Below are 24524 nucleotides of genomic sequence, written 5' to 3' on the forward strand. Positions count from 1 at the left end.
AGTGCCAGACATCATGAGTTTAGCCCATGTCCTAGAAATTGTCTTCCTTTCCCAGCACATGACTGTCTTCTCTGCCCTTTTGTGGGTTGAATTTGCTGAACAGGCAGTAATCTGGTACCCTCTTTCCTGCTTGCATGGTAATCGAGCATCCTCCGTGGGCATGAAGATGGAAATGATACGGTCAGCAGTTTACACCTGGGAAATGGTTGGCAAAATAGTATTCTTGATATTAGTAAATCTGTTGTGTTGCATGATGTTTGGGTAGCTGAGATCTTTAAAGGACTGTTCTTCAACGGTTCTGCTTGCACATGGCATGAAACTCTTATGTGCGCCCTGCTTTACTGCCTCTGGACATGGCGATTCTGTTTACTCAGAAGCAGGTGCTGAAGAGTGTGGCTGTTTGCATGTCATGTCTGTGGGGGTTTTAGAGGAATGGGAAGGCGACTGTAAGCCGCTTTGAGCCTCCTTCGGGTAGGGAAAAAGTGGCATATAAGAACCAACTCTTCTTCTTCTAGAGGCATCTAACTCAGGGGTAGTCAACCTGTGGTCCTCCAGATGTCCATGGACTACAATTCCCATGAGCCCCTGCCAGCAAATACTAGCAGGGGCTCATGGGAATTGGAGTCCATGGACATCTGGAGGACCACAGGTTGACTACCCCTGATCAAACTGGTCTCTGCTGGATCAGATGGCCCCAATCCTGCAGGGCTGCTCTTGGGATTCTGATGGCTGCTTTGTTGGGATAGCCTCTGTTGGCTTCCACAGGGATCCATCTTCTCCCTCCCTTGAAATTCAAGCTGTCCATGAATGGGCAGAAATGCATAGCCTAGAAGTCTGGAATAGAGCGATAACCCACAGGCCCTCGTTTGTATTATGGTCATGTCCCAGAATTTGTGCTTATGCAATGTCCAACTTCAGTTGGCAGCAAAATATGAGTAAACACACTGAAGTTACTGTGAGTAATTAGACTGAGGAATGAGAGTTTTCGGGTTTGTTTTTCCAGTTTTTCCCCCCAACAGAAAAATTAAAAATTGGGAGGTGTACTAAGGGAGGTAAAAGAAGCCTCTGCTAATTCCCCTCTTGGCAATGAGTGGTGAAAAGCCTCTTAAGATGAGATTTTACTCACTCATATAAAAATCCTTAACACTATTTCGCTCCCTTATATATTTGGAAAACAGCCTCTTGGGAGGAGACTATCCAAGGTCCTATCCCTCCCTCCTTGCCTGCTAGAAGCTTTGTGGCTGCGCACTCAGGGTGGCTGTCCCACCCCTGAGTGCCTCCTCCTCCAACCAGCTTGCCTGTCTGTCCAGCAGCCAGCCAATCACCTTCCGTCCCCCACCCATGACCACCCCCTCCTCCTTCCACTTCCCTCTGAGGCTTGGAGGCTGCAGATCCCTGCTGAGTGAGAGCTGCCCCTGCTGGTGAGTTCCCTAACAGGTGCCTTCAGCCTTTCCAGGTCCTGGGGGGAGGAGGAGGGGGAGGCCATCTACAGAGTTCTTCCACCCACCCCCCAGTCTAGCACTCGTTGGTATTCCTGAATGCAACAGGTTTGGCCCCTAGTATGCAATCATAACATATGTGGTGAAAATGCAGTATTAAAGTTAGGACATGTAATCCAGTAGCAAAATAGGCTGGTAATCCTACTATGACTTCATAAGATTGTCTGTCCAAACAAAATACTTCCTTCTCCTAGCTGCAAAATTGGTGCTTTTGATTTTCAAGTCTCCCCCCCTCCCCCCATTTCTCAGATGGCAAAAATTGATTTACAGTGTGTTGTGATAGCAACAGATGCAGGCATTTGCAGCTCTGGCTTTCTCTGAAGTGTTGAGATTGTTTTCTATTTACAGCCGAGTTCAGAATGGTGCATTTTTGTTGTTGTTCAAGTAGTAAAACTAAGTTTAGGCTTGTGAAAATAAGTGTTGCGTATATTTCAGTTTCCTGCCAAGGGTCTGTGTTTTCCAGTGGAAATGGGGGAGCGGGGGATCTTTTCTATAGATTCATCGTTTCTGGAAATTTCACAATCCTTTCTAGAGGAATCCACAAACAATCCTTCCCTCTGTATTGCTTCCATAGCAGGGGTGTCCAGAGACCCGAGAGCAGTTTGATCCAAGACCACGGTTGAAGCTGGCCCAGAATTCTTCCCTTTCTCTACCCCATCTCACCCCCATTTTTCCTCTGGAGCTGTACAGAGCGAGGGCAAGCATGAATGAAATCCCTTTGGTGAGACCCAGAAACTGCTGGAGGCAAAGCTGCCTCAGTCTCTTCAGCTGCCAGATTGGGTAGCCCCCTGTGTCTTGAATGGTGTGCTTGCTGCTCCAAGCCGATTCAGATACTTGGTGCAAAGTGTGGACAGTGGGCAGAAGTCCCTTGGCAGAAGCCCGCTGTGTGACTCTGACCAGATCAGCTACGCTCTGGAGGATTTTACTTGCAGAGTTGCAGGATGGCTCGCTGTCCTGCACATCCAAAAAGTGTTGCCTCCCAACCAAAGTGCATCTGGAAAACTTGACTGCAAGAGGTACATCTGTCTACCATCCCAGCACCACATGTTGTTCCAATTAGGCACTACAAAGCTTGTGTTTTGCCCCCTCCCCGTTTGACATTAAATCCAGTTCCCGGTAGTTTTCAAGATTTCAAAATAATTTGCAAAATAGTTGGGGGGGGGGTAGAGAGAGAGAGAACATTCTGCCAGCAAGGTAGGAACTGAAGTTTGGAATGCTGTGACACTAGAGATAAAGCGGGAGTATATCCATAATAGAGCCTCTTGTGGCGCAGAGTGGTAAGGCAGCAGACATGCAGTCTGAAGCTCTGACCATGAGGCTGGGAGTTCGATCCCAGCAGCCGGCTCAAGGTTGACTCAGCCTTCCATGTTTCCGAGGTCGGTAAAATGAGTACCCAGCTTGCTGGGGGGTAAACGGTAATGACTGGGGAAGGCACTGGCAAACCACTCTGTATTGAGTCTGCCATGAAAACGCTGGAGGGCGTCACCCCAAGGGTCAGACATAACTCAACGCTTGCACAGGGGATACCTTTACCTTTTATATCAATAATTAGGTGTCGTAGCTTTGAAACAGAGGGTATCACCAGAAGGGACGCAGTTGCCTTCTCCCTCCAGTATAACCATTTTTGCATTTATTTTTTGAAGAAATCTTCTGTGAAGAGGATGGGCTTCTGGCAATGAAGCCAGGAAAGAGGGATGATATTAAAGCAGGGGTAGTCAAACTGCGGCCCTCCAGATGTCCATGGACTACAATTCCCAGAAGCCCCGGACAGCATTTGCTGTCCGGGGCTTCTGGGAATTGTAGTCCATGGACATCTGGAGGGCTGCAGTTTGACTACCCCTGTATTAAAGTCTTTCTTTAGGTCTGCTGTGGTCCTACTTCTGTCCCTCGCAGAAAGCCCAGATGGAAACAGCCCCCTCTCTTCAAAGCGTGCTGCCAGTTTGTCTGTCGGAAATGGGACCATCTGGTACTTTCAAGTTCTGATTCTGCAATTTCTTCTAGTGGGCTCAGTTTCACCAGTGCAAGCAATAAATAGTGAGAGTCCTTGGCAAGGAAAGGCGTACTATTTTCCCCTCCCCGCCATCTTTTCCAACAAGGAATATGGCATCTGTTTCTTCATTTATTCCTTCGTCCCTGCTGATGACCTTATCACGCTTCCATTTTCACCTGAGCTGTATCTAGCTGTCTTCATAGACTCGCCACAGCTAAGGTGGATGAATTCAGTTCTGTCCAGCATTGCCAGCTTCTGATAAGTCCTTTACCTTTAGCAACTGCTTCATCTCCAGACTTAAGTAATCGAGGATGTTTCTATGCAGCAAAAGCTTCAACTGCTAGTTTGGATTCCTAAGTTTATTTATTTCATTTATACCCCTTACATCCTTCTCCTCTCCTGCATGGTATCCTTACAACAACCCTGTGAGGTAGATTAGGGTGAGTGTGTATGAGCGGTCCCAGTGACCCAGTGGGATTCCACAGGAGAGGGGGGATTTGAACCTGGATCTCACAGATCCTTGTCCAGCGTTCTAACCACGATACAACCCTGGGTCTCCAAGGAGGCTACTAAAGGCACAGAAGTGAGGCAGTCGAAAATGTTTTGGTCCATTGGCATCCCTACAAAATAATATTGGGAAGTCATCGTGGAAAATCCTAGTATTCCACACCAGGGCAGGAAATAGCATCTCCAGATGCTGTAAAAGAAAAGGAACTGAAACTAGCCAATCCAAACTCAGCCCCCACTCTGTCACACGGTCTCATTGGAGAAGGGCAGCATGCTGAGTTTGCAATATGCAAAGCAGCTGGTGCTCAGGAAAATGTGGTGTTCCTCTCAATTTAGGATGTTCTTCTGGGTGCATTGTGTCTGCATTGGGGCATGCTCAGTTTTTGTTTTAGGGATTAGAACATTACTGAATAATCTCTATTTAAACAAACAAACTTAGTTTTGATGTGGTCGCATGGTTCTCCAGTATGTGCACATCAAAAATCAGTGTTTGAGAACAGAAGGTGAAAGAATGGTTTCATTTCATTCTCTCCCCCCTACACCCAATGTGCCCAGACTTTCAGTGGGGAAAAATTAAAGACAGTATTTTGAGAAGTAGCTTGCTCGCTTCTGGCCTTTTATTGATACATGCACCTCTTTTCTCTTCAGTGGGGAACCAATGCAGCTTTCCCCTTTTCTGTTTTAACATCCCAACAACCACCCTGTGAGGTAGGCTAGGCTGAGGGTGTGTGACTGGCCTGAGCTCACCCAGCAGGTTTCCGTAACAAAGTGGGGATTTGCATGCAGGCCTCCCATATCGTAGTCTCACTATTATTCCATGTTTAGGGTTGCCAGCTCTGGGTTAGGAGATACGGGGAGAGCTTGGGGGTGGAGCAGGAGTGTGCGGGATTTGGGGTGGGGAGGGGCCTCAATGCGGCACAAATACCATAGAGTCCACCCTCCAAGGCAGCCATTTTTCCCAGGGGAAATGATCCCTTTAGTCTGAAGATGAGCTGTCATTCTAGGGAACCTCCAAGTCCCCACCCATGGTGCACCCAAAGACCTTCAGGCTGTGACTTTTCTTTTCTTAGTTTTTGAGTATTAATGCAGATAAGTCTAATCACTTCAATATCCCCTCCTCGGCCTTGCCAGCAGAGACTGGCACAGGACTTGGACACCTTTCCTTAGCTACTCTGAATGAAATAACTACCCCAGGCAAAGAACGTGGGCAAGAGAAATAGGTTGTTTATGCCGTGCAGGTTGCTGAGTTCAGGGAGCCGAGGGTGTGGCTGGCAGGTATCCCACTGCACCCCCCTTTTTTGTGGATTTTTTTAAAACAACGAGCCTGGTGGAAATTTCTGGAGGACTTGTGCAAAGTGGTGCGTTAAAGGGCTTCCGTTTTATTGGACTTTGCTTAATCTGAGTTTGCCAACTGGCCTGGCTTCCCTTTTAAAGCCCAGCATCCTCGATGGGCCATTGAAGAACGGCCGGCTTGCATCCCCAGGAGAGGTCAGGAACACAGACCAAAAAGGATGCTTCTTCCAGGGGCATCTGTGCTGCAAAAGTGGTCAGCATTGGACTTTTCCCAAGCAGGGAGCACCAAACAGTGAAACCGGCTGCGCTTTCCATATTAACGTAAGACAGGTTTTGTTTGCTTTAACGTTTGTTCTCAGGTGCTAGGGTCGTGAATGCAGAGCACCTACGTATTTTCTCATGCCTCTCTTCTCCCCCCTCTCATTTTCTGTTCCAGAGTTCCTATCCCATCTGGGAAGATTTCAACTCCAAGGCAACGAAACTCCACTCCCAGCTGCGGTGAGTTCCTCTCTAGAGCCTGCCTGGGCACTTAACTAGCTGCTTCTTTCCCCCCAGGGACTGCCAGCCTGTTTGTCTTTCCTCCTCCCGGCTTTTATTTTAAAGGACGCTTCTGTGTCATATGGCTGTACGGAAACTGAGCTGTTGATTGTGTTGGGTGCAGAGAGAAAATAAGTCTTTCCCGTCCCACAAGCACAGGATTACTCTCAGAATGTGGTGTCTTGCCCAGAACTGGGCATCTTGATTTTCACTGTACCCCGCCCCACAGGAAGCTCTCCTGACTGTCGAGTGGGGCCATTCTGTGCCACGCAAGGGTGCTTTAGGCAGCTGAGGGGCTCCTGTCTGTTTTCTCCCTGGCCCTCTTCCAAATCCACGTAATTAACTGGGCATCCAACACTGCCATAGATACCAAGGCAAGGCTGTGTTCTGGCTCAGTTTCTGGCTGGTCCAGCATGAAGATGAATTGTTGTGCGAATCCTAATTCTCTAGAGCAGGGGCAGTCAACCTGTGGTCCTCCAGATATCCATGGACTACAATTCCCATGAGCCCCTGCCAGCGTTTGCTGGCAGGGGCTCATGGGAATTGTAGTCCATGGACATCTGGAGGGCCACAGGTTGACTACCCCTGTTCTAGAGATTCTAAAAGAGGCGAGGAGGCAGAGTTCTGCTCCTACCAGAAAGTGGGAGACAGAGGCAGGTGACTTAGGGTTGTGCGTTTCGGCCCAAAGCAGCCAGCGCCGTGGCACGGGAGGGAGGGGCGGCATGGCACCGGCGCACCAGTCGGCCCACGCATGCCCCACAGATATAAAAAGGATGGTTTTTGGAGCCCCAAAAATGTGTGGCAAAGAATACTGGCCCCACCTCTGGTATGCTGTGTTTGGGCAGCCCCCAGTCAGCCTCAATCTCATCAGCAGAGAGTCACTGGTTCTGCTCACTCCCTGCTTTCCTTTACCAGCAGCGTGGTATTATGGTTGAGAACTGGCTTTGATTCCCCACTCCTCCTCCACAGGCAGCCAGCTGGGTGACCTTGGGCTGGTCACAGTTCTCTCAGAGCTCTCTCAACCCCACCTACCTCTCAGGGTGTCTGTAGTGAGGAGAGGAGGGAAAAGGTGTTTGAAAGCCGCTTTGGGTCTCCTTCAGGGAGTCAAGAGTGGGGCACAGAAAAGCCAGCTCTCTCTTCTCCTCCCAAACTTGCCCTTTAACCTCATTCCTTACCGCTGCTTTGCTTTTCCCTGGGAGATTTAGGAGATCTTCTCCTTGCAGGCCACCTCCTCCCCTGGACCGAACACAGCCACAAAGGGGCCCTTTCAGCCTGCCTGCACTCACTTTCCAGTAGCCGGATACTCCTTGCTCAGCCACCCTATTAATAGCCCGATGGCTTTGCTTGTGTTTCTCGGCCTCCCATTCATTTTTAAAAGCTCTCTTGTGTGCGTGTGTGGTTTTTTCCTCCCCCTCGGCATCCCCAGCCGCTGTGTTGTGTGTTCTCTTGCACGCTCCCAATGCTGCCTTTGTATTCCTTGGCTATCTTGAGAGGGAGCCTGGCGATTCTTTTGGTTTTCCCACGCATGGAGGAGCCGCATAGGAGCTCAGAGAATGCTGCATTGGTCAGACCCCACCTGGAGTCCTGTGTGCAGGTCTGGAGGCTTCACTTCAAAGAGGGCATGGATGAAATGGAGAGGATGCAGAGGAGAGCGACGAGGATGCTCTGGGGCCTGGGGACCATGAGGAAAGGCTGAGGGACTTGTGAATGTTCAGACATCATTGAGAGAGGACAAGATTGCCGTCTTCAAGAATTTAAAAGGTTGTCACTTGGAGGAGGGCAGGGAAATGTTCCTGTTGTGGCAACAGATGATAGGACCCGCAGCAATGACTTTAAAGTACGCACCATCAAGATCAGGGGTAGTCAACCTGTGGTCCTCCAGATGTTCATGGACTACAATTCTCATGTTTGCTGGCAGGGGCTCATGGGAATCGTAGGCCATGAACATCTGGAGGACCACTGGTTGACTACCTCTGATCTAGATATCGGGGGGGGGGATTTCGGTGGAATTGGCTGCCTAAGGAGGTGGTCAGCTCCCCATCACTGGCAGTCTTTAAGCAACAGCTGGACAGATACTTATCACAGATGCTTTAGTTTAAGCTGAGCCTGCATTGAGCAGGGGGTTGGACTTGATGGCCTGTCTGGCCCCTTCAAACTCTGTGGTTCTATAAAAAGATGGGATCTGATGAACACAAGCAGGGAGGGCTGGTATATAAAAAGGTTTCATGGCACACCCGACTATTATTGTGTGCCATGAAATGAAGGGTGAGTCAGTGGTGCTGCCTCTCAAGCCCTGCAAGCTGGCGCTATGTTTGAGAAGAATTAGAGATGGTTAATTTTGGATAAGTTGTCTAGTAAGGCTTCTAGTGTTCTCTAGCTGGCAGTTTGAATCAGTTTGAATCAAGCGTTGTGCTTTTGAGCACACTCTTAGCTGTTCCCTCCAATTCTTGGAACCCAATTGGCCCCCAGGAACGGCTGTGAAATATTTGGGGAAAGAGCTTTCTCTGTGAACTCAAAAGACGACCCTAGGGTAAGCCATTCATCTGCATTGGGAGGGGGGGCATGATGCTGATGTATTTTATAGGGGTGGTCCCCAACCACCGGGCCGTGGCCCAATGCCAAGCCACGAAGGCCCTAGCACCGGGCCACAGCTCCCTCTCCCCGCCCCCCCCCCACAGTAAGAAACTTCCCAGGCCACAAGCAAATCGGCCGCAAAAGCGGCCCAGCAAGCTTCTTTATATGGGAGGGGCGGAGAGGGAAGCAGGGCCTCGCATGCGCAATGGGCATGCTTGGCCGGGTTGCACATGTGTGTTTGCGCCATGCATGGCCGCAAACGTGCATGAGCGGCACTCCCGCACGTGTGCGCATGCGCGGGAGTGCCATGCATGCACGTTTGCAGCCACACATGGCGCAAATGCGCATGCACGACCCGGCCGCACATGCCCATTGCGCATGCAAGGCCCTCCCCACTTCCGCAGGTCCGCAGCCTCATGAAGGTAGTATTGTAGGTTATTAGTCATCAACTCATGTTGTGCTGTTCAGGAACTTATGGCAGGAAAAACGGCAGCAAATATTACCTTGGTCTGGGTAGAAAAATACTTTGGAATGGCCGTTGCATTGCCTGAGAAGCACGAGCCAAGTAAAATATGATTCCTCTGATCCTTGAGGATAGATTCAAGTGAGTAGCCGTGTTGATCAAGTGGGTAGCCGTGTTCATTCAAATCTTTGTTGGTCTTAAAGGTAGCCATGTTGGTCTGAAGTAGCACAACAAAAAGGGAGTCCAGTAGCATCTTTTTAAGATCAACAAAGATTTTATTCAAATCTTTGTTGGTCTTAAAGGTTCTATTGAACTCTATTTTTGTTCTGATCCTTGGTTCACTTCTCCGGGTGATGTAGCAACTGGAAGATGATGCAACCAACAGTGTGCTTGATGTATATAATTAGCAAGCCATTAACAACACACTGCACATTAGCCTGCCCAGGTTTGGGGGTGGTATTGGAGTTGGGTAGCTACTAAGCTGTTTGAGTTTGTTTTCCTGAGAATAATTAACATTATTCTTGTTCTGTGAATGGACAGCCACTGTCTGTTCTCACCCCCTTGAATCTTCTTAGTCTTCTGCCTATTTTTGTGGTTCCAAAAGAAGCCATTTATGCCAGCATGGTGTTGTAGTTAAGAGTGGTGGGTTCTAATCTGGAGAGTCGGGTTTGGTTTCCCACTCTTCCACATGCAGCCAACTGGGTGACCTTGGGGTCGTTACAGTTCTGTTAGAGCTGCTGCCAGAGAGTTGATCTGTCAGTGTTTTCTCAGACCGTCCTACCTCACAGGGAGTGTTGTGGAGAGAGGAAGGGAAGGCAATTGTTAGTTGCTTTGAAACTCCTTCTGGTAGTGAAAGCGGGATATAAAACCAACTCTTCTTATTCTGTGCAAGGGACGCCTGACACAAGATGTAACATGCTTTATTTATTTACGTATAGCTTGCTTTTCTCCCTAAAGGAGGCCCAGAATGGGCTTCTGTTGTTCCTTCTTCCATTTTATCTTCAGCTCTATAAAAACAGGACTGTGACTAGCCCAAGGTCACCCAGCTTTCATTCTTAAAGTTGCCAAGCTGTCTTTTTCACTGCATCTTTACTGAAGAGGGGGGGGGGGAAACCCATTTTGTGAGTTTCTGCTGCTTCTATTGGTTAGGGCTTAGGTCCCATAAAAATCCCTGGCTAGGTACTGGGCCTGCCATACTCATTTTCAGCCTTGCTTCTTATAACACCAGTCTGGGGAAAGGTAGGGAAAAGACTGAACTCAGTCTGCATTTTGCTGCTCAGTTCGGAACCCTGTGCCTGAGAGCTGGCCCCCAAGGAAAGGTGAGGACTTAAGGCCTGTTTTTATTGCTGAAAGCCTTTCTCTTCTATACCGGGAAGCTGCAATTCCATTGCCTACAGACACCTGGGTAGAAAAATAACAGCACACAGGGCAGGAAAATAGTATATCATAATCCAAAAGTACAAAGGAAATTTGGTATCATTTAGACTGAGTGTTTAGAACTTTATGAAACTTTCATATAATACTGTACTTACTTGGAACTGCTTGGATTAAGACTCAGTTTCATTCTTCTTACCCTTTTTGTTCGGCTCACTGTTCTCTACTTAACTTCACCCTTTTCCTCTTCTCTTGCTAGAGGTTAATGCATCCTATTTTCTGTTTCTGCTTCCTGTTTAGGGTTGGGGCTGGGGCGTTTATGGCCATGGTACTCATGCTAATAGAGATTTATATTTGTAATCTCTATTAACCCAAAGAGCCACATTTTTCCTCCCGTCCCTGGCACGATGGCTGCATCTCAGGGAGGCTTGTAGCTTCTGGGGAGGCAGCTTTTCAGGATGGGAACCCAGTGCCAGCTGCAGTCCCCTTTGGGCAAGGCATCGCCCACCTTCCTGAACCAGAAGGTGGCTGCTGCATGGGTTGATGGTGCTCGGAAGAGCCACTGGCAACATGTCAGAACCCCATGAGGCTGTTGAACCATAGAGTGAGTGTCGCCGTTTTATGGGAAGGCCTAGTTTCTTGGGTTGTATCTATTATATTATAACCAAACAGAGAGAAACAGACCTATCCAATGGCAATACAATAAACATATTCATAAAAGAAAGAAAAGTGTCATATTTTTTCGTAGTTTTCCTTATTTCTTTATTCTGTAGGACTTCTGTCAAAACGGAATCCAGGTGATATCCGTTTTCAGTGAGATTCTTTCATCAGTGACAAGTCCTCTGACTTTATCAATTTTATAAGTATTGAGAATTTAAACCTTATATATAATAATAATATAATACTGGCCACAGGCTCACGTAGGTATGGGGATACCGGTCTGTATTGACATGTTCCACGTTCTATTATATTATAAACCAAAATATTAAGGTAGATTTTAAAGTAAATCTAACCCAGTGTCAAGATTTTAAAAAATTCAGGCAGTCATGTCAATCTGCTTATTTATTTCTAAAAGCTCAAAATCAGCACTGGTGATTTTAATGGGATGAAATAATTAAGCATTTTTCAGCCTTTTGCTGTGGAGGTACCAGTTAAATATTTTTCAGGCTGCGAGGCAACAGGAAGTGATGTCAGCTAGCCACGCCTCTCTGCCATTGAAGTGAGAGGAGCCTTGGCCAGCAAAGGTTTAAAGGGCCAGAGGTCCTCCCCTTCCCATCCCTGGCCCATCATTGACCCCTTTGGGAGGGGGCAGATCAATCTGCCCAAATAAGGGTAGAATTTTTGTTTTAAATTTAAAGCACCTTTTTCTTTCCTCTTTGCAGAGGGTGGGAGGGCTCTCCCCAGCTGCCATTTTGATAACCTCTATGCTATAGTGCCACTGAGGGACCTTCACGGTACTGCGGTTGGAAAACCCTGAACTGATGCGTTGCAAACTAATCTGCAAGCTTTTGAGTTACACAGAATTCGTCTTTAACCATGCTTTATCTTTTAAAGGGAGGGAATGATGAGGAAGGAAAAGATGCTTTCTGGGCATCAATGAAAAAGCTGGCTCAGTGTGTAACTTGTAACTGTATTAAAGATGGAGCTCAGGCTTAATTAGATTAAATCATGCTCGGTGCTTAAAAGGGATCTGCATGCTGCCATAGGAACGCAGTGCAAGCTCTTCTTCTTGAAGAGGCAAGCAGGTATTTGGATCCTTTTCCAGAGCTAATTGGAAGAGAAGGGTCCAGATACTTCTCTCAGGCATAAAAGTCATTATACCAGTCAGTCATACGCAGCTGGAGGCCTTTTAATAGGCTGCAAATCTGCTGCTCTGAAGAGCTTGTGGGTTTTCTGATGTCCAGCAGTGGACCTACCTTGGCAAGCATTCTGCCTGATGTTAAGATCCAGAACAAGTAAGTTGTGAAGCTTCTTTTGCCGCAGGGTTGAAGCCACATTTCCCCCTTCTATTAAATAAGTCGTTTTTCTGCAATTATAAAGTTCTGCTGAATGTGGCGATTGTGGACATTCTGAAGCTTTCCTGTGTAGCCTCTTACAACCTGTTTGGAAGCTTCCCATCTTCAGGAAGTCTTTTGCGTCCACCCTCGGGGATTGCCACGGATTCTGTCTTCAGTTTTAAAGGCAATTTTTAAATTTATTTAATTATTTATTTATTGCACTTGTATTCCGCCCTCTCTTAAGGCTCAGGGCAATTAACATAGAACGTAAACAAGAACAATACATCGAATTCAGTGATTATAACAAATTAAACATAACAACATCAATAATAATAATAATAATAATAAACAGAGAAAGTAACATTCTAACAGTAAACAATCTAACAGGCTCATGATTGGTCAGATCCATCATATGGGTTCAAGGAAGGGAGGGAAGGTTCAGGAGCCCAGTAGATGTTTTGGTCAGCCTCAACCAAATGAGGGACATCTGTCTCACAGCTGTTACTAAAGAAGGTACTATTTAGGCTGAAATACTAGTAATTTAGAGTTCCAGAATCATAGAGTTGGAAGGGGCAATACAGGCCATCTAGTCCAACTCACTGCTCAATGCAGGATCAGTCTTCTTCAAATGTTGGTGCCTGTGGACCTGGGCTCCATCTGAGGGTGCTCTTCTCTGGTTGTATTGTGTAGCTGCTTAGGGAGGCAACGCATCACAGGCCCACCCAGAGTTTCACTGCCACATTTCTGATGCCTGTGTTTCTTTTTTGTTCTAGGACAACTGTGCTGGCTGCAGTAGCCTTCCTGGATGCTTTCCAGAAAGTGGCAGACATGGCCACCAACACACGAGGTAGGACAATATCACAGGGAGTCTTTTGGGTAGCTATGGAGGGCTAGCATTTGGTTGGCTAACCAGCCATGTGTTCTTAAGGCTCCTTGCTTAAATCTCTGTTTGGAGAACAGAATGGCACCTGGGAAAAGCAGTCTCCGAACTGGTAGACCGTTTAAGGCCAGCTCTCTTGCCTATTAGCTCCGTAACCCACGTTTAGCTACACATCGTACTTAGGGTAGCCAAATAATGGAATTTTTCTTATCTTTGAGATTCCTCGTTGGATCATACCAAGGGTGGAGTGATGTAGAGTGCCAGACTAGGATCTGAGAGGACTGGGTTCGAGTCCCTGCCATGCCGTGGAAGCTTGCTGGGGTATTCATGGGCCAGTTGCACATCCTCAGCCTAACCTGCCTCAAAGGGTTGCTGTGAGGATAAAATGGAGGACAGGATGATGTTGTGAGCCACTTTGGGCCTTAATTGAGGAAAGCAAGGTCATGATTACTGAATTAATCCCATCTTTAGTCATGGCCAACCAGCCCACGGCCTCTGGGAACATCTTAAGCAAGTCATGAAGGCCAAGGTTGTTCCTTTGTGTTTGTCTCTAGAATCTACCAGAGGTATGCTTCTTCTAAACATGGAAATTCCATTTCTATTATATCTAGCAAGGCTTTGCTCCCTTTGGTTATACTTGTGGTAGTGGGAACACTTACAGTGTAACAGCAGAGATCCACGTGGCAACCACTTCAAAATGGTTGGGATGGAGTGTTGGCATTTTGGGCAGCAATCCTGTAAGTTGAGGACTTTTGCCCCCTTTTATTCTAATTTTAATTGTTCTGCCTTTCTTTTTAGTCCACTCTAAAATGCTTGTGTTCACTATATTTTATTTAAAACAGTTATATCCTTCTTTTCACCTGGTCAGTGGGACTCAAAGCAGCTTCCTCCCCTTCTTCCTTTATTTATTTTGCTGTCAAATTGCATCCAATTTATGGCAACCCTGTAGGGTTTTCAAGGCTAGAGATATCACCTGGTTCCCTGTAGTAGTCCTGGACTTCCTTGGAGGTCTCCCATTCAAATCGTAATCAAGGCCAACCCTGCTTAGCGTCCATGATTTGATGAGGGTGGGCTAGCCAGGTCAGGACCAAAGCAGTTTTGAACCAACTAAATTCTCAGTTCAACAGAAATAGAGGTGAAAAGAAACAGTCCATTACCTTCACTCATGATTCACCAAAAGTAATATTGGCAAAGCTGCACTTTACAGTCCCCCAGAAATCTTGGTGTAATTGGGGGCCTTCCTCATATCCTCAGGAAACCCATTCTGTAACATAGCTGTGGCCACCGGGAAAGTCTGAAAGTTCTCACCATTGTATCTTGAAGCAAAGAGGTGCAAAAGCTTCAGGAATGTGCTGTTTGTCCAAGGCGCAATTTCAGTTTGTTTTGGAGAGAGAAACGCTAGCAGTATAGCTTTGAGAAACCATAATTTCATCGTAGAAACTAGTCTTCCTGGTGGTCCCCATGGCAGGCTATATCAACCAGGGTTTCGTGAAACCCTGAGGTTTCTTGATGTCCCTGGAAGGATTTCCTGAATGGATGGAAGCTAATTTTTTATAATATATATTTTTTTAATTTGTTAAACATTTATTGGGTGATATGACCATAGATGATCATGTTGAGCCCCCCCCAAATGGCCAATAATGGGGATGGGAGGGAGAGGGGCCCCGGATGAGAGTGCACACAGCTATGCTTCCCAACCATATTCTGCATGATTGCGTCACTTCTGGGATTTCTCAATAATGTTTCAGGGATTTCTCAGTGGTTGAGAAAGCTGAGAAAGGCTGCCCCAGGCCAACCACTGTGGATCCACATGTTCCAGTGGGAGGGCAGCAGCTGCTATTCTGCTTTTCCATTGATGGTCATTTCAACAGGGGTTGCAGATTACATTTGATGAGCGGGTTGTGAGTGTCCTGCATAGTGCAGCGGATTGGACTAGATGACCCAGGAGGTCCCTTCCAGCTCTATAATTCTATAACAGCCTATAATGACCAGCAACTTTCCTATGGTGGACTTCCTTTTTCATTCCAAGTTTGGTGCTGTAGTTGTTAGGCAGGAGGATGCCTGAAGGCCCTTAAAAGTGATACAGGAATGAAAATGTTAGAATATGCGGCTTCCGTGGAGTTGCAGTTACTGGAAATTGGCCTTGTCCTGTAGGTAAAAGTCCAAAGCTGTATTTGAGAATTCAAAAGGTGTGTCAACAATAGATATTTGACTCACTGCTCGACTTCAAAATTTGTTGGGTGGCTTAGGTCAAAACATCACCTCTGTCTATGCCAGTGGTTCTCAATTTGGGGGTTGGGACCCCTTTGGAGGTCAAAAAACCCTTTAACAGAGGTCGTGGCAGGGCAAGCTATGTGGGGGGGGCGCTATCCACACAACACTCTTGCGGGGTAGATTGAGATAGAGTGTTCATCTGTCTGGAGCAGCAGAAAAGTGTGAGATCGGCATGGTGGGACAAGAGGCAGAACTGAACTGAGAAACCCCAGAAAAAACCAATTTATATACAATCATGAACAGTGGATCTTCACACCATTGGTCGGTTTCGGTTTAGAACCCTTGCATCATTTTATGGTTGGGGTCACCACAACATGAGGAACTGTTTTAAAGGGTCACGGCATTAGGAAGGATGAGAACCACTGGTCTATGCTGTGAGGGTCACATAACCCTACTACACCTGCTGCCCTGAACTTCTTGGAGGAGGAGGAGGATACTGTTCTGATGCATAGTTTCTCTTTCCTGTGCCACTAACAGAGGGGCAGGGGCTTCAAAATAGTTGAGAGATGTCATTGAAATAGTTGGTGGGACTTCAGGTGCTGGCGGAGAGCTCTTTCCCTCATTCCTGAGGACTTGGCCTCCCCTTAGCATACCTTGGCTCCATCTGCACCTACACATTGCATTTACTTTTGTCTTCAAATGCATGTTCACTCTGGCTTTTCCTGCTGCAAGGCCTTTGGGGCAATTATTTGACTCTGCCAATTCTGTGTTGTGTGGCTTCCCCTTCCCCCATCTGGGCAGAATTCCCTGCTAAGGTTTTGGGAATTAAGGGAAGCCTTGGGCAGATGTGCAAGGGGATTACCCGAGATTGCAGCAGAGGAACCAGAAAAGTGAGCCCACGTGGCTCGTATTTGGAAAGGAGGTCAGCGGGGAGGAGGGGAAGCTTGGGAAAGGTTAACTCTAAAAATCGGCACATGTGGAAGAGATATCGGGAGATTGCTTGCGGACAGTGACTTTTTGAGGATTCTGCAGTGAGGACAAACACAGTGGCTTCGGGCCAGTAGCTAAGATGGAAAAATTAACTTTACCATACCCAGGTTGCATGATTGATGCTCCTCCATAGAACATAGAAAACTAGACATAATGGGAAAGAGCTCATTAGGGAAGGCCCTTATTTGTGAGTTGGCTGTTTATACACCTCCTCCTACCTTTGCCTAAACCAGTAGTTCTCAACCTTCCTAATGCCACAACCCTTTAATCATTTCCTCATGTTGTGGTGGCCCCAACCATAACATTATGCCAGTGTTCTTTCACAGAAATTAAACCGAAACTGACCAATGGCTTGAAGATCCCTTGATCATGATTGTATAGAAATTGGGTTTTTTTTCTGGGTTTTCTCAGTTCAGTTCTGCCTCTTGTCCCACCATGCCGATCTCATGGCAACAGTGACCCTCTCCCCCCATCACCAAGCCGCTCGCCCTGCCGCGACCCTCAGGTTGAGAACTGCTATCATAAAGGGGGTGTTTCCTGAAAGCAGAGCTGGCGATAATTCCCAATTCTTCACTGTGTACTCCAGCTGGTGCAGCTAAAGAGAGAAACACCCTTCTGTTCAGATCATGGTACCAAACTAAGAACTCTATAGAGAGATTTATCTGGCATGGGAGGGAAAGGCTCTAATATTATGTGCTTACATATCCCAAAGGTTTTGATAACAGCCTGAAATCAGCAGCCCTTGGTAGCCATCAAGGGGACACACACACAGCTCTGCTTGATGAGCTTCCTTGCTCAGGTTCCAGCCTTTATGCATCTAGGAGATTTATTTGGCTGTTTGTGGGTTCCCATTTTGGCTGTACTTGACCTTGCTCTGTACAAGCCTGGCTGGCTTTCTCTACAGCAGATGGCCTCTTCCTGTTTTCCAGCCGCCTTCTTGCATCTAGGCCATCTGGAACTCTGCAAAGAGGAGGAGGAGGTGACATAGAGAGGGATGAGATTTGTGTGCAGACACACTAGCCCACTGCCCTGATGCAGATTAACATCCTCCAATGTAATAATTCTGCTGGGCACATGTCTGATGCCGAATATAGAAGAATCATGTCTACTGTGTTGGATCTGGCCCTAGAAATGGCTTCATATAGCCTTCATCACTGTGACCTCTTGTTGCTCTCTTTCACTTTTTTCTATCCCCCATACCCTGCTCTTTAGGAGGAGAAGGTTTTTATACCCTGCTTTCACTGCCCGAAGGAGTCTCAAAGCAGCTTACAATCGCCTTCCCTTCCTCTCCTCACAATGGACACCCTGTAGTTCCAGACCCACAGAATCCTTGGGAACTGTGATTTTTTGTGGAAAGGTGATGCACAGGAGTATTTACCCAATAATTGGTAGCATTTTCGCAAAGTTACAGTTCTTGGCATTAATTGAAAGTAGTTGTGTCAGCCAGGCTAATTTTGTGGTGGAGGTGCAGTCAGAGAAGATAACTCATGTTTGACAAAGGAAAATAAATTTCATAGTAGTGAGCAAGCCACATGTCTGAGAGATGTCCGTGAGACATGGGGCTGTCTTGCTTGCATTCAGACGTTAAGCTGAAAATACAGTGTCTGGCTGTTCTACCTGAAGAAAACTGATCAAGCATCTTATTGGTGCCCTGTGCAACTGGTATAGTGGTTAGAATGCTAGATTAGGACAGGGGTGGCCAGATTGTGGCTCTCCAGATGTCCCTGGACTACAATTACCATGAGCCCCTGCATGCTGTCAGGGTCTCATGGTAATTGTAGTCCATGGACATCTGAAGAGCCATAGTTTGGCCACTGCTGGACTAGAATCTGGGAGACCCTGTTCTGCTGTGGAAGTTTGCTGGGTGACCTTGAGCCAGTCATAATCTACCTTATAGGGTTGTTGTAGGAGGGGAGAATGTTGTGAGCCACTTTGGTTCCCCATCGGTGAGAAAAATAGAGCGGCAAAGAAGTAAATTTGTAAAATCAGATTGAGAAAATTGCATATTTTTGTAAATTCATATTTACTATCGATTTTCTGTGCAGCTACACATGGAGACTGTACATGAGCAGTTGGGTAGGTCCTTATAGCTAAGAGCCTGGTTTGATTCCTTGCTCCTCCACATACAGCCAGCTGGGTGACCTTGGGCTTGCCACAGCACTGATAAAGCTGTTCTGACTGAGCAGTGATATCAGGGCTCTCTCAGCCTCACCTCCCTCACAGGGTGTCTGTTGTGGGGAGAGGAAAGGGAAGGCCAATGTGAGCTGCTTTGAGACTCCTTTGGGTAGAGAAAAGCGGCATATAAGAACTAATTCTTCTTCTTCTTGGAACAAATTGTTGAACAAACTGGCTTCTAGGTATACACCAAAGCTCAAAAGGCCCTCTTCAAGATGTACTCCTGATGTGGATTGAATACGACCCAGACTGACCTTTGGGACATGTTTGATTATTAAGTGGGATTTGTGTAGGGGTCTAGTCAGTTTCCATGCACAAGTCCAAGTGCTAGTTTACACCTACAGAGCTCTCAATGACCTAGAATTAGGGTATTTCAAGGACCACTTTCTACAGAGTGTAGTGAGATAAGCTGCTGCCAGGCTGAAGGGTATTCCCATTTTGGAACATAGCCTGTATGTTTGATGTATTGTTCTTGTTTACGTTCTATGTCAACTCCCTGAATCTTCTGGGAGAGCGGTATACAAGCACAATAAATAAACAAACTGCCTTGGGGCGTTGTTTTAAACAAACCAAATAATACATAATAAAGTAAATAAATAAACGCCATTGCCATTCTGGTTCTATCTTTGTAATAGGTAGAACAGCAGGGGGGTGAAATTATTCAGTTGGTAGCTGAAAGAAAGGCAAGGACAATGAGGAACAGGATGAAAATAGTCAATGTTCACAGTTTTGATAAGCCAAGGACATTGGCAGAGAAGGTGCACTGGGTGACAGACTTGAAGGAGAACAGAAGATCCAGTTAAAGCATGTGATCACCATCCCCTGTGGTAAAGGGAAGGGGGAAAGTCACATGACACTGAAGATGACAAAGAGCGCTTTAAAGGGGAAGGGTACAAACCGCAGGATAAGATGACACAAAATTTTAGAGGCCCAAATTTAGAATAGCAAAGGCATAATTTGAGCTACAGTTAGCTAGGCGGGGTAGAACATGTTCCAAGTGAGCATTCTCTCTCTCTTTCTCCCCCCTTCTACTCAAACTCTGATTTTGGCATGACAGAATCAGCCACAAATTAGAGAGAACTGATTCTCAGCCCGTTTCCTAAATATGGTGTGTCTGAGCTGATCCTTGTTCTTGAGCCTTTCTCTGTTATCCTGGTGTCTGAATGAGGCGGTCGGTTTCTGTAGGGCTGGGCAGCAAAGGAAAATGCCCTGTCATTTTGTGTTCAGGTAGCCACAAAAGAAAGAGTGTAGTGACAGCCTTAAGTCCGGTAACATGAATGGAAAGGAAAGAGGGTGTCTGGCCTTTTTATTTAAATGCTGCTTCTCTCCCCAGTGGGGACCTAAAGAGGTTTAGAAGAAGCAGAAGAGTTGGTTTTTATACCCTACTTTTCACTTCCAGGAGGAGTCTCAAAGCAGCTTACAATCTCCTTCCCACCCTCTCCCCCACAACAGACACCCTGTGAGGTAGGTGGGGGCGAGAGAGCTCTGGAAGAACTGCTCTGTGAGAACAGTCCTAACCGGATTGTGATTAGCCCAAGGTCACCTAGCTAGCTACATGTAGAGGAACAGGGAACGAAACCTGGCTCTCCAGATCAAAGGCCACCACTCTTAGCCGCTGTACTCTCCCAGCCAGCCTGTGAGGTGAATTAGGCTGACAGAGTCATTGGCCCAAATTTACCCAGAGTGTTTCTGTGTCAAGAGCAGGGATTCAAACCTTGGGTACCCCAGTTCCGAGTCTGACATCCCAATTGCTATATCACTACTTTTGTTGAGGAAGAAGCACTCAATCTGGCATGCTGCGCTCCCCAGTCATGTTCATGCATGCACTTTTATGCGCTGAGTTAAGCTGAATCTTCTGTTTCCCATTTTAATTTCTAGATAATCAAAGGGGCTGAAACTTAGTGCTTTCCCCTAAATCTCTCACAAAAGCCCAGTGGGGCAGTGATTTACCAGGTGTGGAGACCTTAAACACAAGACCTGTCTTTAATAAACGTCTTCTGAAGCAAGGTGGGATATTTCTGAGAGGAAACCCCACAGTTCCATAGAAACAGATGTGAGAATCTGCCGTGTGGATAAAGAGGCTGTTTTAAGTGGGCTTCAGGAGGTGGTAGCTCCACGATGGAAGGAAACAGGCAAAATATTGTGGGTACTGGGCCAAATATATTGAGGGCTGTAATTGTGAAAAACAGTCATTGCACCCAGAAGTCTAAAGACAAGAGGTTGGTGCTCCTTGAGTTTATGGGGCCAGTTCATGCTTCTTTCACTTTTCACCTGGCCTCCTAGAATTAGCTGTTTCTCCTAAGATCTTTTTGACACGGTCTTTTCATCTCCGTTGTTTTTATGTTTGCTGTGAACACTTCACCATTCTATCATGAACCATCCTTGACCCCCCCCCTCCATATTCACTTTCTTCCAAAGTTATCCATTCCCCCCAAACTCCTGCCACTATCTTTAATAGGAGGCACCTCAAAGCTGCTGACCTCTTTACAATATTCAAAGTCATTTCTCTTGAATTGTCTTGAATCCCTTTCTTCTCAATGTGAAACTATCGTTGGGATTGGTGAGAAAGGCAGGACTGTGTTTAAACTTTAGCGGGGTCAAAACATCCCTGAAAAGAAACAGACAAACTTTGAAATTGCCCTGCTTTACTCAGTGTTGTGAAAAAAAGGAGCTTTCGGACAGGAAGTTTGAAGAAAGGAAACGGGAGAGTGTGCTCTGAGTCAAGCCCTTGCACATACAAAGGGGGGTAGCCGTGAAATGTGTGCTATCTGAGAGGTCCAACCTTGCTGGGAGGGTTTTGCAGTGGGAAAGGGACGTAGGTTCTGTGATTCAGCTGGGGGTGAGGAGGGGAAAATGTGCTGAGCTGACCCCAGAGAAGTGGGGAGAGGAAGAGCTCTTTGTCAGATCCAGGAAAGGCGAGTGGGTGGAATTCAATTCTTTTTGTGAATGGCCATGGAGCTGAGGGAGCCGGTGGAGGAAGTGAGTCAGCCTCCTTCCGTCCTCTGCTACAGCTGCACAGCAGGTGTGGCTGGACTCTGGATACTCCGTAACCCCACAGCAAGAGACTGGTGTGTGAAGCGCCCTGTTGTTATTGAAGACAGGGCTTGTTGCAGTTTTCCCAGGGAAGAAGCAAGTTCCCCAGCAGGAACAGAGAAAAAGCGAGAGCCATTTGTTTGTCTGAAAACAGCACAGAAAAATAATAAAGGGAAAACCATCCGTGATATAAAAGCCTCAGATATCTTCCTAGTAATGAAAGCTACAAGGGCAGCTCAGCTGATAACCAAAGGACTCCTTGCAGGAATGGTACTCAAGGATGGTCAAAATTGGCCCATAGGAATGGGCAGCCTTGTCTGGCTCCTGCCGTATAAGCCTTTGGTGCCACAACATCTTCCCAAGGCCAGGTGCCTGAGAAATTGCTGTTGAAGAAAAGCAGCTTTAGGACTGCTTTTAGAAACATGAACGCAAGGTCATGAACGGGCTAGAGCAAGGATTCCCAACCAGGGTTCTGGGGACCCCTGAGGTTAACCGAGAGCTCCCCAGGGGTTACGCAGCCCTTTCTCAGACGTTTGGGTGGCCACTGATATCGCCAGACCTCACTGGAGCCCACTTCCCCTGTTGCTCTGCAGGCATGGTCTCTTTCACCACATTTGAAATGGTAAATGATTGATTGGTGGGTTCCCACATCTTCCCAATGGGCCCACTTCTCTGAAGGGGCATGTCACCACTTCTGTGGTTCCTTGAAGACTGGAAAATATTTCAGGGGTTCTTCCACAGTCAAAAAGTTGAGAAAGGTTAGGCTAGACACAGAGTAGCGTTCAGTGGTGGAATTTGCATGGAGAACGTTTGGTGGATGGACATAGAGGAGAACTGGTGAAGTTCCCCCAAACCTCACTTGGTTTCTGGAACCCTGAATCCCACCTAGGGGTGTTGACTGGTACCTTGTTCTTCTTCCATCTGGGTTTGACTCGGTTTGCTTTTGAGAACAAAACAGGCCCTCCTGGCGATGGACTGACCATTTCTGGTTTGGGGAAAATCTTGGAAGCCATGTGGGATATGTCCTGACCGAATTTGGAGGAAGGGATTTGGACATTTCCTGCCTGTGTCGGTTCACATCACAAGTCAGTGGCAATGACTTCAAAGGAAGTCGAATAACAGAAGTCCCTGAAGGCACTGAAGGGGGGTGGGGGGGAGCCCAAGCCTAGAGGTATGATATTTTGGATTTTAAAGAACACTGGACTCATGGAATGGCAAGTTATGTGTGCGTGTTTTTTAAGGAAATCCTTGTGACTGTTTATCAGGCCCTTGAAAATGTTAAGAAGGCTGAGACGGGACCGGTCAACAGTGATAAAGTAAGGTAGAAATGGGGCTTTCCGTTTTGTGAATTGATTGTGGCACAAAAGATCTTATAATTTCAGGGTTTGGAGGACTTTGTCAAAATGTGGATGAAGGACGGAAAGCAATTAGCAAAGCTTGACCTTGAAGCTGGTGCCCTGAATCTGCTGGGAGGTCGCCAGCGGCAAGATTTGAGGCAGGTCTCTCGCTGCTAAAAGAGACTGCCGTGGGATGCACGGGTGTCTGTTTCTAACCCCTTTGAGCAAAAGGTCATTCGGTGCTTTTCCGTGAGGGTTTTTTCCCCCTCCTACATTTGCATAATTATATTTTTAATTCCTTGATCATCAGTGTCTTTTTCTCATTACGTGCGCCAGTTGCTGGTGCAATAATAAAAGATGAATTTGTGGCTTTAGATGTCCCTTTGGGTTTTGAGCCTCCGCCTGACCTGTTGGGGTCATTTGGCAGTTCCTAGAAATGAAGTGAGCTTTAATCCTAATGATGGGTGGGAACATTTGCTTGAAATACTAAGCCGTAAGCTGCCTGGTGGTCTCTAAAATCTCCATGTCTCCAGTAGTGTAATGTTCAGCATTTTATTACTGGGAAAGAGGCAACCTCCTCTGCTATTTGTTCTGTGTTTAGCCAAAGAGCTTGCAGTTTTCTCCAACTAGTTCACAGCGGCTCCGATCGGTGTGAGCTGAGAAGTCCTGATTCACATCTTCTTTGCTGCACGGCCTGAGGGATGCTACTGAGAGCTAGCTTACTGTAGTGGTTAAGAGCAGCAGCTTCTAATCTGGGGGGGGGCAGGTTTGATTCCCTGCTTCTCTTCCACATGCAGCCAGCTGGGTGACCTTGGGCTAGTCACAGTCCTGTTAGAGCTGTTCTCCCAGAGCTGTCAGAGCTCTCTCAGCCCCACCAACCTCACAGGTTGTCTGTTGTGGGGAGAGGAAGGGAAGGCCATTGTAAGATGCCTTGAGACTCCTTCAGTTAGTGAAAAGCAAGGTATAAAAACAAACTCTTTCCCCAGCCTGGCCTCCCTGCCCACCCACAACATTTAAAAGGTGCTTTATCTCATATCCCACAGTTGGGGCAGTGTAATTTGCACCTTATGCAAATTGTTTGCTAACATTTCAAAAATTTTAATGTTGCATTCCTGTACTCCTGGGAAATACCATGTAGGGTTGGGAAAGGAATAGGAGAGTAGGAGTTCTCCTCTGTTCCGCCTGCCTCTCTTTTTGAATTGAAACTCAGTCCCAGCCTAGCCTTAGTGGAAGTCACCTGAGGGATGGTCTGCATGAGACGTGCCAGGACCCAGCTCCAGCTGAAGCATCCCTCCTTGCAGTTGTGATTGCTGAGGCCATTCCAGGGAAGGGGAGGTAGCAACTAGGCACTGCTGTGTATTTCTTCCCTTGCAGAGAACTCTTGCTTGCTCTTATCCCAACATTTTGTGTCATTTTTTCCTGACGTTTGGCTTTACCTTTACACTACTTCGAGAAGGCTGGTGTTTGAAATGGAAAATGCAAGGCTTTCAATGCCATCCTTTGCACACCTACTTCAAAACCAGTTCTGGCTGATTTCGAAAGGTTTGAAGAGGATTGCAGCCAAGTCAGCATGGAGCTTTAAATGCCGAGAGTCTCATTCTCAAGCCTGCAGACAAATTGCCCAAGTTTTTGCTGAGTGCAAAACTGCAATTTATTTAGAT

At 46.9% G+C, this 24524-nt stretch overlaps 1 protein-coding gene across 6 annotated transcripts in view; it reads left to right on the forward strand.

The window, feature by feature from the left end:
• MTSS2 (MTSS I-BAR domain containing 2) overlaps window positions 1-24524 on the forward strand; it is a 77630-nt gene that overhangs the window by 20090 nt on the left and 33016 nt on the right. For all 6 annotated transcript variants that reach the window (XM_077309727.1, XM_077309725.1, XM_077309726.1 and 3 more), the window contains exons 2-3: window positions 5726-5787; window positions 13008-13081. In XM_077309727.1, the coding sequence (XP_077165842.1) occupies window positions 5726-5787; window positions 13008-13081 (136 nt within the window). The remainder of the gene's footprint in view (window positions 1-5725; window positions 5788-13007; window positions 13082-24524) is intronic.

The sequence above is a fragment of the Paroedura picta genome, chromosome 14, assembly GCF_049243985.1.
Source record: "Paroedura picta isolate Pp20150507F chromosome 14, Ppicta_v3.0, whole genome shotgun sequence".
Taxonomy (NCBI): domain Eukaryota; kingdom Metazoa; phylum Chordata; class Lepidosauria; order Squamata; family Gekkonidae; genus Paroedura; species Paroedura picta.